Source organism: Nannobrachium achirus, assembly GCF_963921795.1.
Source record: "Nannobrachium achirus genome assembly, chromosome: 24".
NCBI lineage: Eukaryota > Metazoa > Chordata > Actinopteri > Myctophiformes > Myctophidae > Nannobrachium > Nannobrachium achirus.
In genome coordinates this window covers 41,508,412-41,523,089 of record NC_137831.1, presented here as the reverse complement: position 1 = coordinate 41,523,089, position 14,678 = coordinate 41,508,412, and the positions used below count along the sequence as shown (strand labels likewise).

The following is a 14,678-nucleotide window of genomic DNA, read 5'->3' as shown; positions in this document are numbered from 1 at the left end:
CACAGATAAATATTGTGAAAATAGCATATTTACAAGCTCACAACGCCTCGTGTGGGCTTGTAGATCGGCTATTTTCAAAATTATTATATAATTTGACAATTTGGCCAATGTTTGACCAGTTTTACAGTATAGTTTGTTGATTAATTTTGATGCATTAATGGTATTTTCTTTTTTAGGTCCTAAAAGTCCATGAATTGTCACTTCACTGTCACCTGGGGACCCCCACAAGAGCATGTGGACCCTCAGGTTGATAACCACTGTTCTAGAGAATCATTCATCTCTACCACATGAATCTATTCTGCATCCAGCTTAAAGCAAGACCCAAATTCATTCATTTTTAACTCAAATATTTGCTTCTGGGTGGTCCTTGGAACTAAATATTTTGAGATGGGGGTCCACGGCCAAATACATATCATTTTGGGGGTCCTTGTCATGACAAAGTTGGCTGATTCTACAAATGTCTTCTAAATCCTAACAGTTATCTGAAAAAAACGAATGTTGCTATATCAGTGGTTCTCAAACTTTGTCATGTCAGGGACCCCCAAAATGATATGTATTTGGCCGCGGACCCCCATCTCAAAATATTTTGTTCCAGGGACCCCAGACGCAAAGATTTGAGTTAAAACTTTTGAGTCGTTTTCCCTTTTTTACCCTGACTATATCTACTGCATAGTACTGTGTTCTACCATCTGTCATTCAGTGTTATATGAGATACAGATACTTCAATGGTTTCCTATGGAAATAAGCTTAGTCTTTTCTAGGATCTCCTTTTAGTAGACCTTGTACCAGTGAACTGTACCGTCATGAAACTGTACCTTTTCCTATGCAAACTTCTAATTACGTCTTCAATCAATCAAAATGTTCACTCAAAATGTGGGTCTTGCCTTAAAGTGATAGTTCACCTATTTTTGTCATGAAGCTGTGTGAAATACTTGCCATTAAAATAGTGGTTACAAATGTATTAATTCATTACCAGAGTCCCGTGGTCAGAGTTCTGGTCAGTTTTAGATGAATATAAAGTAGTTCCGGTGATTTTGCAGGGGCTCATGGCCCAATCATTAAAAATAGATGAATCCACAAAACTAGCTTCATTTGTATTGTTGACCCATTTCTACCAAATAGACCAACTTTCGTTCAACTTTGACCCCTCTGTCACATGGTACTATTTATTGTGTCCAGTATCACTACGCCGCTGCAACGTATTTCCCCAAAACAAGGTGCTTTGCAGGCAGCTGATCAGAACGAAACCTCGCTCTATATGGTAGAAATAGGCCAACAATACAAATGACGCTAGTTTTGTGGATTAATCTATTTTCAATGATTGGGCCACGCCAAATGGCCCCCACCCCATTGGAACTACTTAATATTCATTAGAAACTGACCAGAACTCTGACCACGGGACTCTGGTAATCAATTAATACATTTTTAACCACTGTTTTAATGGCAAGTATTTCACACAGCTTTATGTCAAAAATAGGTGAACTATCACTTTAAGCTAGATGCAGAATAGATTCACGTATCTCTGTCTGAAATGTGAATGATCCCAACAGAAGCATCATCCTGGCTGTGAGCACAGCTACCCCACCTAAACCTTCTAATTTTAGAGGCGTTGCAGTGCTGGTGATGCAAGGTAACACCCCCGCCCGGACATCTTTTTAGGCATCACTGACTGCATTACTTTCTCTTTGACTCTTAAAGCTGCAATCCACAACTTGTATATCAACTTGTAGGGGAGTGGGACTGAGTTACTAGGGCCCAAGGTGGGGGGGGCCTTAATTATTTCATACTTTAGCTATTGAAAAATAGCTTGTACTGTGAGCTTGTAGATCTGCTATTTTTGAAAAGCGAACTTTTGTAACTCAAATTTTGATTCTGGGGGTCCCTGGAACGAAATATTTTGAGATGGGGGTCCGTGGCCAAATACATATCATTTTGGGGGTCCATCACATGAAAAGGTTTAAGCATCACTGACATAGAAACATAGGTTTTTCAAAAAACCTTAGAAGGATTTGAAATATTCAAAGACAAAGACAAATTTTCACAATTTAAAAGAAATAGCAGATCTACAAGCTCGCAGCGTGGCACTCGGAGCTTGTGGCACTCAGAGCTTGTATATCTGCTATTTTACAATTAGTTAAAGCACAAAATAATGCCCCTCCCCCTATGAAGAACATTCATTAGTTAAAGCACAAAATAATGCCCCTCCCCCTATGAAGAACATTCATTAGTTAAAGCGCAAAATAATGTCCCTCCCCCTATGAAGAACATTCATTAGTTAAAGCACAAAATAACGCCCCTCCCCCTATGAAGAACATTCATGGGGGGCCCGCAGTGAATCCTTGTACCCAGGGCCCAGAATGTTGTGCGACACCCCTGCATGTGAGAGACCAAACATCTACCACTTTTAGCCGAGATGTTAATCCCTGCTTGACCGCCTCAAACCACGGCAGTGCTCATAGTCATTAGCATTAACAATACTCATGATGACACAAAGAAATGAGCAGACAAAATTGGAACTGGAACATCTATACTATAATTTTCCGAATGTCTGTCTGAGTGAGTGTCTGTCTGTCTGAGTGAGTGTCTGTCACAGCGTTTCTCCTCAGTGGCTGGAGCAATTGATCTGAAATCGCATCACCATTAGCATATGAACACACCTGACATGACTGTGAAGCCCGTTTGTCACTTTCACAAATCATATGCTGTATATTAGCATTTTTATGGTGTATCTATATCCATTCTGCATCTAGCATGAGGCATATCTATTCTGCATCTAGCATGAGGCAACATGTTTAACCAGCTCTGTGTGTGTGTGTGTGTGTGTGTGTGTGTGTGTGTGTGTGTGTGTGTGTGTGTGTGTGTGTGTGTGTGTGTGTGCAGGCGGGTGGGTGGGCGGGAGGGGGGGGGGGGGGGGGGGGGTCGGTTGTCTGGCCCTGTTACTGTCTGTTTAGATTTACTGTATATTCCTTGTATATACTTACTGTTTGTTTAGATTTACTGTTTTCTTTTCTTTTTTTTCCCCTTTTTCTTTACATATCTACTGCATAGTACTGTGTTCTATTTGTCTGTCATTCAATGTTATATGAGATACTTAAATGGTTTCCTGTTGAAATAAGCTTAGTCTTTTCATGGATCTCCTTTTAGTAGACCTTGTACCAGTGAACTGTACCGTCATGAATCTGTACATTTTCCTATGCAAACTTCTAATAAAGCCTTCAATCAATCAATCAATACAGATTTTGTCCAAAAATCATGCAGATCGGTACACAGTATCTCTGAAACGGGTATTTCTTACATTGATGCTCCTACATATTATCATGCAAGCACCAGTTAAAGTTACTTTCCATCCCTCATATACTGTGTGCACAGTGCACATCCCATAACCCACACACTGCACATCATTTCGGAGCTCATATCTTTGAACGGGTAAGGGCTAGTTATACAAATTAAGCTGATGAATGGGTACTCTCTCATGATTGGCTGAGACTTTGCAAACCTACGTGTTTATCAAAGAGCTGGAGAGACGGAGAGACTCCTGTTACTGCAGAAACATATCGTCGTTGTCGGGTGGAAACCTCGTATCTCCAAGTTTCAAATGTGTACGTTCTTTCGCAAAGTAAAGCCCTGCTTCATCGCACAAGGCTGTCGCACAAAAGTAGTGAAAACAGCAGATCTACAAGCACACAACGCCTCGCACCGCGAGGCGTTGTGTGCTTGTAGGTCGGCTGTTTTCACTAGTTAAAATCATTTCTAAAATGATAAATGCGAAACCAACGGTTTTGGACAATGACGATATAATAGCAATAATGCTTGGAATATAGTGCTTTTACCTTTAAACAAAAAAAAACGTACTTACTTCTCAGCTTACGAGTTTGCTCAGCTATAGCCAAAATGCGACTTTCAAACAGCAACAAACTGTAGCTGTGTATTCAGGGCACCTTAAACGTTTCCAATCGTTATGACTGCAAACTGGAGTATAATTGGCCCAAGAACTCCACTACTAACAATTTGCGTCTATGAATGCCGGTATGCCTTTCCTAATTATTTTCTGATCTATAATTCTTGAATGAAGACGGTGTCGATTTCTGCAGTCAGAATATGGAGGCTTCTGCGGTTACACTGATGTCTTACAGGAAAACGGATACCCTGATCTTACCAGGTGTTGGCCAAAACAGCTTTCTTCAAACGGACACACACAACAACAACAACATTCGACCATGGGGGTTGGAGAGGTGAAAGTGGGTTCAGCTGTGCAGCTAATAGAAAGCAATGACAGACGACAGTGCTCACTCTCACGCCAGCCACATCTTAACTTAACCTAACACCTAACTTCTGTCTCTCTGTTTACATCTAGAAGAGGGGTCTTCAACGTTTTCAGGCCAAGGACCCCTTAGCTGAGAGAGGGATGAAGCAGGGACCCCCAGAGTCCATATAGATTCATCGTTTGACAGCACAGTCAATCATCAGTGTATTTTGGATTCATGTCAGTTTGTGTTATCAGATATGTCACCACTTGAACCATCAATACTTAATAAACTTGATCTTTCACTCTGTGCTTAGTCTGCTCTTTTTCCCCCTCTATACCAAACCTCTTTGCCAAAAAATAGCAGATCTACAAGATGAGCTTGTAGATCTGCTATTTTTGCCTAAAGTTATCAGATTATGGGTTCAAGTTGTTAATATAAAAGAAGAGAAAAAAAGCTTCTATCACTCAAAGATTTGGAGGACACCCTGTAGTAACTCTGAGGACCCCCTAGGGGTCCCGGACCCCCTGACGAAGACCCCTGATCTACAAGTTAACTGTGTCCAATCCCTCCTTCACAGACATGAGGGGAAAGTGTTCAAACACCGCGGGCCATGGTGGAAGTAGATTTTGTTGGACGAAGCACAGTGGAAGTGGGTGACGTGTCAATAAAAAAATAAACACTTCTTTGAGAATGTTGCTACACTCAATGTTCTCTGCCATGAAGCTTCAGTATCAGGTGCGGCGATTGGGTATGGCAGGGGTATGCAGCGGCCATACCCTGGGGGAAAATAACAGTTACTTTTAAATATAAATCCATGAATGTCTCTTTGTCTATCTGTGCTGGTTATTATGTTGTTAAATTACAGTAAAATAGCTACAAATTAAACATTTTACAAAATGGTCACTTTAACAAAGTATTATAATTATATTCTGCACTTGTATTCTCCCCATCTTGACAAAATGGTATCCAGGTTCTGCAGGTCAGCTGCACAGGTGCAATGCATTATTGTTAATTGTGGCACGTTTACTAACATGCCAAGTTTAGCTGCACTTGAACAACCACATAAAGAGCTAGCCCTGAATGATAGGTCTATAACTCTGTGGGGCCTTTTCCACCGGGAAAGAATGGGTTCTGGTTCTTTCAAAAAAAAAGTTGCTTCCGAACGAGAACCACAAAATCCTTGGTTCCTCTGGTTCAATCATGGTTCAATCTGGTGGAAATGCAAGCCGGTTCGCAAGAACAAACCAAGGTTCCAAGAAAGCTGGACCGGCACTGGTTCTGGAACCGGTTCTTTGCTGATGGAAAAGGCCCCTGAGAGTGTTCAAATACATCTGAACACTCTCAGAGTTATGGGGGTCCTTGAAATGAAAATAATTTGAGAACAGTACAAGTACAAGTGGACTCCTAATGTGCCATAGACAAAGTCCTTACCACGGACACATTTGTCCGTGTACGGACGTATCGGTGACCCCTAGTTTCCTCCGTTTTCGCCATTTTCTCTGGAGACCGTCGCGTAAACAGGGCTTTCAATTTAGTTAGACTTAGCTTACCGTCGCCGAGGTCCATGATGGCCAGGAGCGCGCTGGTCCTGGCCTCTCCCAGGTCGTTGATCGCCACGCAGGTGTAGAGGCCCGCGTCGCACATGTGACAGTCGCGTATCCATAGGCCCCCCGAGTCCTGGGCCTCCGACGGAGGCAGCGGCTCGTCGTTATGGTACCAGGCCAGCGCGGGTTTGGGACAGCCGGCCACCGACACCCTCAGGCGGATGTCGCAGCCGGTGCCCACTGCCGCCTTGCGGAGTTTACGGACGAACACCGGAGCGGTCGGTTCGGTGACCGGAGCCGCTTGGTCCTGCATGACTTTGGCCCTCTTAGAGCGGACGTTGGGTTGGCTGGTTGCTTTGGTTTCCGCCATGATTTGTTACGTTTGGACGTTGGGTCTTAACTTGACGTTTTTGACATATCTTCTAGTAAAGGAGTCTGGAAATGGCCGCCCGCCTCCGGGGGAAGAGCTGCAGTTATTTGACGGCCTGTTTGAAATCCTTCATGGCTTTTGGGTGTTGAAGCGTGCGCTACTCCGTTTTGCGACGAGAAGTAGCATCTGAAAAACATACATTATTTGCGTCGTTATATAGCGTTTACATTGTTCAGTATACCTTTAAAGATCATTTACTCAGTTTCATTTAGGACAAGGGTCTTCAACAGGGGGTCCTAAGAGTTACTACAGGGGGGCCTCAGACTCTTTGTGTGATAGAAACTTTTTTCTCTCCTTTTTTATATTAACCACTTGAGCGTACATATTCAGAGAACTTTATCCAAAAATAGCAGATCTACAAGCTCACAACGCCAACGCCTCGCGCTGCGAGGCGTTGTGAGCTTGTAGATCGGCTATTTTTGGCAAAGAGCTTTGGTGTAGAGGGGAAAAAGAGCAGACTAAGTGCATAGTGAAAGGTCAAGTGTTTTAAGCATTGACGGTTCAAGTGGTTAAATATCTGAAAACACAAATTGACATGAATCCAAAATGCACTGATGATTGCGAACAAACAATGAAACTATATGGAATCTATGAACAGGTTGTGGGGGTCCCTGCTTCATCTGTCTCTCAACTAAGGGGTCCTTGGCCTGAAAACGTTGAAGACCCCTGTTAGATAGTGTTTACATTGTTCAGTATAGCTTCAAAGATCACTTACTCCGTTTCATTTAGGATGATAAAGTGACATGGCAGGTCCTCGGTTTCAACCGAGTCACATATTTCACATTGCATTCCAGACAACCCTCCCTGAACCTAACTGCTATTATTGGACCCCAGCACACTATTCAAACTTTGCCAGGGTTTAAGAAGTTAAGCACTAATTATAACAACATTTTATTAGCACAATTCAAGTATATCTATTGTTATTATAACCTACACAATTATGTATTTACTGTCCACATGTAAAGTACTTTAAATAATAGGTTTCCATTTCATTCCAGCTACTGTAAATTTAGCCAGCTTTCAAGTTACATGTTCAAAGGTTTCACCAGTTTCCTGTACTTTAAGTTTTCTCTTCAAAGACACCCAGTAATTCTCAAAGTGCTGACTAAGTACTTTCACTGAAAAAAGAAGAAAAAGAAATGCATATCGTCATTGTCGGGTGGAAACCTTGTATCTCCAAGTTTCAAATGATTATGTTCTTTCGCAAAGCAAAGCCCTGCTTCATCATACAAGGCCGTCGCACAAAAGTGGTGAAAACAGCAGGTCTACAAGCGCACAACGCCTCGCACCACGAGGCGTTGTGTGCTTGTAGATCGGCTGTTTTCACTAGTTTAAATCATTTAAAAAATGATAAATACAAAACAAACGGTTTTGGACATACAAGGTTTCCACCCGACAAAGACGATATACATATTAGGCAAACTTACGTCACTCTCTTCTTGAAGGCTGAACGGCATTCCGTATGACATCCTCGTAAAGTCCCCCCGTCAAGGTAATGAGATCCACAAAGCCAAGTATTTCATCTCAAATCAATTACCGACTGCCTGCAACTCAGGCCGTAGGTGTAAGTCCAGCCAGGATCATGGTTGAATTAACAACCTCCACCCTCGGCCCCCTTCAAACGCTCTGGGGGTCCTGCTGAAGACAGGTCAGAGAGGGGGAGGGGGGGGGGAAGGGAGAGAGAGAGAGAGAGAGAGAGAGAGAGAGAGAGAGAGAGAGAGAGAGAGAAGAGGGGGGAGAAGGGGGCACAAAGATTAAAGCAAAAACAATTAAAATAGGCTACTATTCATATTCTATAACATGCATGAGTATTATTATTTTACTTCTTAGTTTGTGTTCTGAGTTTAGTCACCTCTTTCGCTTGTTCAACCCTCAATGAATGCCCCCGGTGAGATTGGCACCCCTCACCCCCCCCAGCCATGGGCTAACAGCTGCATGCTGGATAGGTCACATTTCTCGGGCTGCCATTTGCCTGTGCTGCCCCACAAACACACACACACACACACACACACACACACACACACACACACACACACACACACACACACACACACACACACACACACACACACACACACACACACACACACACACACACACACACACACACACACACACACACACACACACGCAAGGATACATATAGGCACTCAAACTAGCACATGCAGTCCATCCGTTTAAGATAATGTTATCTAACACAAAAAAAAGAATCAGTGTGGTGTGTGGCTGTCTAACTGTGTGAGGGAAGAGATAGAGAGCGTGTGTGTGTGTGTGTGTGTGTGTGTGTGTGTGTGTGTGTGTGTGTGTGTGTGTGTGTGTGTGTGTGTGTGTGTGTGTGTTCAATAGAGAGGGAGATGCTATAAAAAGGATGCCCAAGAATGCAGATAGGCCGAGTGATTCACGCAAACACAAATGCAACAACAGCTACGTCACACAGTGTAGGCAGCTACAGGGGCGTCACAAGGAGGGGGGGGGGGGGGGGGGGGGGACTGAGTTACTAGGGCACAAGGTGGAGGGGCCTTAATTATATTGAAAAACAGCAGATATACAAGCTCACCGAGTGCCGCGCTGCGAGCTTGTAGATCTGCTATTTTTTGAAAAGCCGTGAAACTGTGTGCAAATCTTTAAATATGTGTACTTTTTATGCAAAGTTTTGCGAACATTTGTAATAAAGCTGGGACTTTAACTGATTAATTGCGATTAATTAATTACAGAAAATTAACGCGATTAAAAAAATTAACCCATTTTAATCGCACTTAGTTTTTGCACCACAGAACCTTCAGTTTCAGGCATACAGATCATAGCGATGCACCAACCAAGAAGAGACAACAAACGCAAAGGGAGAAGTAGCCGATCAGAGCGCTTTGCTTGGCCCAGTGGATGCGAAATTTACATTTAAAAAACTCACTCGTTGAATCACTCGTAAAAACAAAATGTGTTTTACTTGAAAAAAATGCTTCTCAGGTCAAATATCGATGTGCGATTAATTGCGATTAATTAATCACAGAGCCTGTAATTAATTCGATTAAAAATTGTAATCGCATCCCAGCCCTAATTTGTAACTAAAAGTTTGCTTCTGGAGGGTCCCTGGAACTAAATATTTTGAGATGGGGCTCCGTGGCCACATATATATCATTTTGGGGGTACTTCACATGAAAAAACCTTAGAAGGATTTGAAATATTCACAAAATTCAAATTTTCAGAATCTTTCAAAAAATACAGGCATCCATGCCTACAGTATGTGGCAATGCCTAAGTGATATGCCAAAGTCCATATTCTGAGAACTTTAGCCAAAAATAGCAGATCTACAACCTCACAACGCCTCGAAGTGCAATAGTTGTGAGCTTGTAGATCTGCTATTTTCGGCAAAGAGGTTTGTTGTAGAGGGGAAACAGAATGTCAAGTGTATTGACGGTTCAAGTGAAATGGCTATTTGGGGTATTTTATTTTGAAGTTTCAGTCTGAAAAGTAAGCCTGTGTGTTTCTGAACCAATCAGAGGGTGAAGGGATATAAAATCTAAGTCATGTGATGCTTAATGTTTTGTTTGTAGCCTTCAGTAGCAAGGCAGAGAAACACTACCAGGCAGACTGCCTCTTGTACAGAATGTGTGTTACCAAGTTGCTTATTATTCTAACCTATAATGTTTACAGATACATATTTTATTGTGCTCATCAAGTTTACAGTGAGTAATATAGTTTGGACATCATCTTGAATGAGTAAACAGAGTAGCTCTATAATTATAAACAGCTGTGTTTGGAGGAATGCCAGCAATGGGAAACAAACAGGTGAATGTAATCAAAGGTTAATTTGTATGCAAGCGGACCTGTCTATGTAATCACACAGCACGTTTCTGTTCACAGGAAATGATTAAGAATGGCCTATTTAGGGACCTTAGATATAAAAATACACAAAAATGATTTATTTTCTATTTATTTGGCATCTAGATCTAGTGTTGGGAATGCCCATATGATTACCACGGATAAGCTCTAAAAGTGTGAAAAACGTATTTTTCATTTCACTGGGTCTTTAAATAGGCTACGTAGGCTATCTGAAAACACAAATTGACATGAATCCAAAATACACTGATTGTGCAGCCTGTCAAACAATGAAACCATATGAAAAAGTTGTGGGGGTCCCTGCTTCATCTCTCTCTCTCTCTCTCTCTCTCTCTCTCTCTCTCTCTCTCTCTCTCTCTCTCTCTCTCTCTCTCTCTCTCTCTCTCTCTCTCTCTCTCTCTCTCTCTCTCTAAACTAAGGGGTCCTTGGCCTGAAAACATACAGACATTATAATATACGTCCACTTTTACCTAGCCATAAACGCATTGGTCTTTTTTCAAATGTGTTTTCATCGTGGCGTCTGCTCAAAAGTTAAAATGCTAAAAAGTTACCTTATCATTTCCTTACTTACTATTCAAACTTGTCCTCTCCGCTGCTCATCCTCGCAACTTGACAAGGCCTATTGCCAAGGCAATAGGCCTATCTATCTCCCGCACAGAAGCCTAGCTTGCATGCATGATGCATCCAACTCGATCCAACTTCAAAGCCAAGCTTGCATCACAGGCCCCACTCATAGGACACTGTGTGCCTGCCTGCGAAGAGGAAGGAAGGATTGAAATACAGGCAAGGAACTATACAAGTTCCCTCTAATTACCTGGTTTAACTGTCATATCATAGGATTTCTTTAAACCAAGATTTTGGTTCATTTGTCCAGTAGGCCTATGTTAATACAATGATTTACAGTAAATGAAAGTGAGCAGACAACAAGTGAACAAACCTACACTGGGCCTTGGACGCCCTCTAGTGGACAACATAAGTCTGGGCAAGACCTCCTACAGATCCTACAGACTTATGTATTTACAAGTAGGTTACTTAGGTCAACTAGGTTTCCTGTGTAAATAAGCCAAGTGCTTTCCTAGGATCTCCTTTTAGTTGACCTTGAACCAGTGAACTGTACCGTCATGAAACTGTACCTTTTTTCTATGCAAACTTCTAATAAAGTCTTCAATCAATCAAAGCCTGAAGTTTCATTTCGCTTCACTCATGATTCATGTGCTGGAGCCAGGCTAGTAGGCTACATGATTAGAAAAAGTTAGAAATACTGAATAAGAGTTATGGCTTGATGATCTAGTAGATACTGAATTTAATTATCATTAATTTGTCCAATCCAGCATACAGTATAGTACACTAGCATTTTAACACACCAAAATGTATTTATGTATTTATTAACATTAACATTGTATGTTGTAAATGTGCCAGATATATCATTGCCAGATATATCATTGCCAGATATATCATTGCGATTGCTTACTAAAATAAAGATAGTTGAGTTATGGGCAGATAATACCTGTCTTATTCGACTTTCCAGACATTATACCAGACCGCCTAGAGGCACATACAGTATGTGACTCAGTGACTTTCCGCAAAATACCCCACCCATTACATTACAGTTTATTAGCCATGATGCAGACTGCATGTCTGCTCTGGCAGCATTACTTTCAGTACCAGGAAGAACAGCTAAGTGCTAAATTTAGTTTCACCCCAATAGAGGAGAGGTTTCATTGAATCTTATTGGGTGTATCCCGAGCAGGCCTGGAATTTCATCCTTTTAGGGCAAGGCCACTTGAACTTTGGTGTTGTCCATTTTTTGAGGGAACAAAGGCCAAATGCCAGGGCAGGAAAGCCAACAAATGAAACAAGATTTTGGTCCATTGAAAGAAGTATCCAATAAGGATGATTTTACATTTTATATGTAGACTATCTGCTGTGAAATAAATAAATGATGCTATTTACAATTTGATCCATGCTCAGCCCTGCACCAAGCAAAGATACTGGATTGGTTTTAAAAATGTAGACAAAAGACGCTGGCGTCTACATGACAAGAAAGAGACTGAGGAGAAAGTGGTACAGACAATAAGGCCACTGTTGCCTCAGGGCATGCCATTTTTTGGAGGGGCACAAGGCCAAAGTGAGGTGCAATGACAGCCATGGCCTTCTTGGCCTCCCTGAAATTCCTGCCCTGATCCCGAGTAATAATTAAGGGAACAATATGATCATGTGTAGCCTACTGTATTTGCAGTGTCCTATGAATCCCAGCACAGTGGCCTTGTGGCTTGTGATTAGATTAGACTGAGACTGCAGGTGTCAGGGTTCAGTCTCTGGCCAAGTCATACTAAGACTATACAAATGCCTCCCCGTTTGGCACTCGTTTGGCATCAAGGTTTGTTCTTAGGTAAGTCCTTGTGAGTGCGACGGAGTAGTACTGTATCCAAGTCCAAGTCCAAATCCCTTTTATGCCCATATATGAAGATCCCTGATGTCATCAATATTAAGCCCATAGCTAACAGGACTTCATATGGGAACAGAATCCCTTTTATGCCCATATATGGAGATCCTTGATGTCCCCTAAGTAACAAGAGATCCCCTAAGTAACAAGAGATCTTGTGAAATAAAATGTTGTCAACCAATCATCAAGGTCGATGATACACGAAAGAAGAAGAAGAACAGGACTTCATATGGGAATGTCCATATAAAGAGGAAGATAGCCCATATCTGTACGGCTGGTTCTGCAGGGATCTCCATGTATGGGCAAAAAAGGGATGTGCAGTACATGGATCTCCATATATGGGTAACTGGTCCGATATACATCACTGGCCAGATGACCTCGCCCTTTAGGGTTTTACTAGTGGTTAGAGGCTGTGTGTCTGCATTTACGTGTCTGCGTTTACGTCACATTTATTTCTCAAGTTCTCTATAGAATATGGACACTAGAGTTCAAGCGGTTAACACAGTCCCTGCTGGTCAACTGCCTGATCAACAATTTAAATAAGGGGGTTCCCTGCCGATCAACTTTTATCAACTTTTATATAAAAAGTAATTTTTTAGATATCTTTTGCGGAAAAAACTCCCCTGGACTATAAGGAAGACGCTGATTTTGCTGGCAGGAGCTGGATTATTTATGTATTTACTCTGGCAGTGAATGAATATAAAGAAGGGGGGAAAGGGTTCTATCACTCATTTTTGGAGGACCCCCTGTAGTAACTCCTGGACCCCCTGTTGAAGACCCCTGCAGTACGTACATTAATTATTTCCATAACCCAAAAAAAATGATGTTCCACAAGGATGAAGGATTGACAAAGTTTTATTTAAAGATCAAAATTGAGCAGAGTACCAGCATTACAGATTATCCGCCCTCTCGGGGCACAAGCCTCCTCTCCCCATTCTCAGACATTTCTTGATATGTACTAAAGATAAGACCAACATACAAATAGATACAGAAGTGCAGATTCGCTAACAGAGTAATTGTGGGGGAGACAACTCATCGGCTGTTTGACAGCTGTAGTTGAGTTTAAATTAATTAAACATTCAAATGTACTGTGAAAGCTAGTTGACAAACCACTCAATGAGTTTGAATGGAAGGAAAGAAATGTCTGCCAGCACAGGTCCATACTGTACTCGCTGGATTTGTGGTTTACGAAATGCTGCCACAGTGCATACCTAAAATCCTGCCAAATACCTGAATTTATGATGAATTTGATGGCTGGTTGAAGTTCCAAGTAGGCAGTTGAATAGGATTCATTAAGGTCAGATTCAATTTACATTTTACTCAAATCTGAAGTCTTCTCTGTGTTAATTTCTTTTCTTTTTTTTACCCAAAAATAGTTGTAGTGATTCAAAAGGATTCAGACTTCATCAAATAAATACTTACAAATTAACTAGTAGCTAAAGTTTTCTAATACTTGTAGTGGAGTCACTGTGAACAAACCTCAGAGGTGAAAAGTAACAACTCCGGACTTAAAGGACAACTCCGCCCTAAATAACATCAAGGCTCATTTTCCTACTTATATTGATCCCAAATGACTGTCTATTGGGTCTATTAGTTTCTCAGTTATCAGTTTCCCCAGCAGAATCCAGCAGCCCTCATTGGAGCCCATAAGCCTATCGCTTGTACAGTATACACCTAAATAAACCTGATTAAGCCTAACACGATTTAAATTCTAATCTGGTGCAGAGGGGTGGTCTAGACCTTTTTACAAGCCGATCAAACACCAGATTGGATTGATCTCACCACATGCACATATAAACACTATATTCAAAACCTTCAATCGGGTTTATTTTAATCAGATTGGAATTAAGGTGTCCATCCATGTAAACACAGCTAATGAGTTTGAATGGAAGGCCAACCAGCACACAATACATATAGAGCATCGCAGCAGAAGTGGTTTACTGGTGCGTGGTGCCACTTAAAAATCATCATTCATTTTCCCCATAGACTTTTACAAAAATATTTATAACAATTATGTTAAGCCTAGAACCAATGGCAGTGAATCATGACCATAAAACCTTTGATCCTATGTGAACATATATTTTAATATAAAATTATTTGATATACTACACTTAATAACTACCCTTTGTTTAGCGATTTTCAAAATGTTCTTCACTGCCATCCTGGATGGCTTG

General features: G+C 41.5%; 1 protein-coding gene across 1 annotated transcript in view; it reads right to left on the bottom strand.

Annotated features, from left to right (window-relative positions):
- The window catches only part of LOC308280309 (striated muscle preferentially expressed protein kinase-like), a gene marked incomplete at both ends in the record, with an annotated part of 163,613 nt that extends 157,452 nt beyond the window's left edge, over positions 1-6,161 (bottom strand). Inside the window, one exon of the mRNA XM_080720571.1 lies at positions 5,798-6,161. Within this exon, the coding sequence (XP_080576697.1) occupies positions 5,798-6,161 (364 nt within the window). The remainder of the gene's footprint in view (positions 1-5,797) is intronic.
- Positions 6,162-14,678: the final 8,517 nt, after the last annotated feature.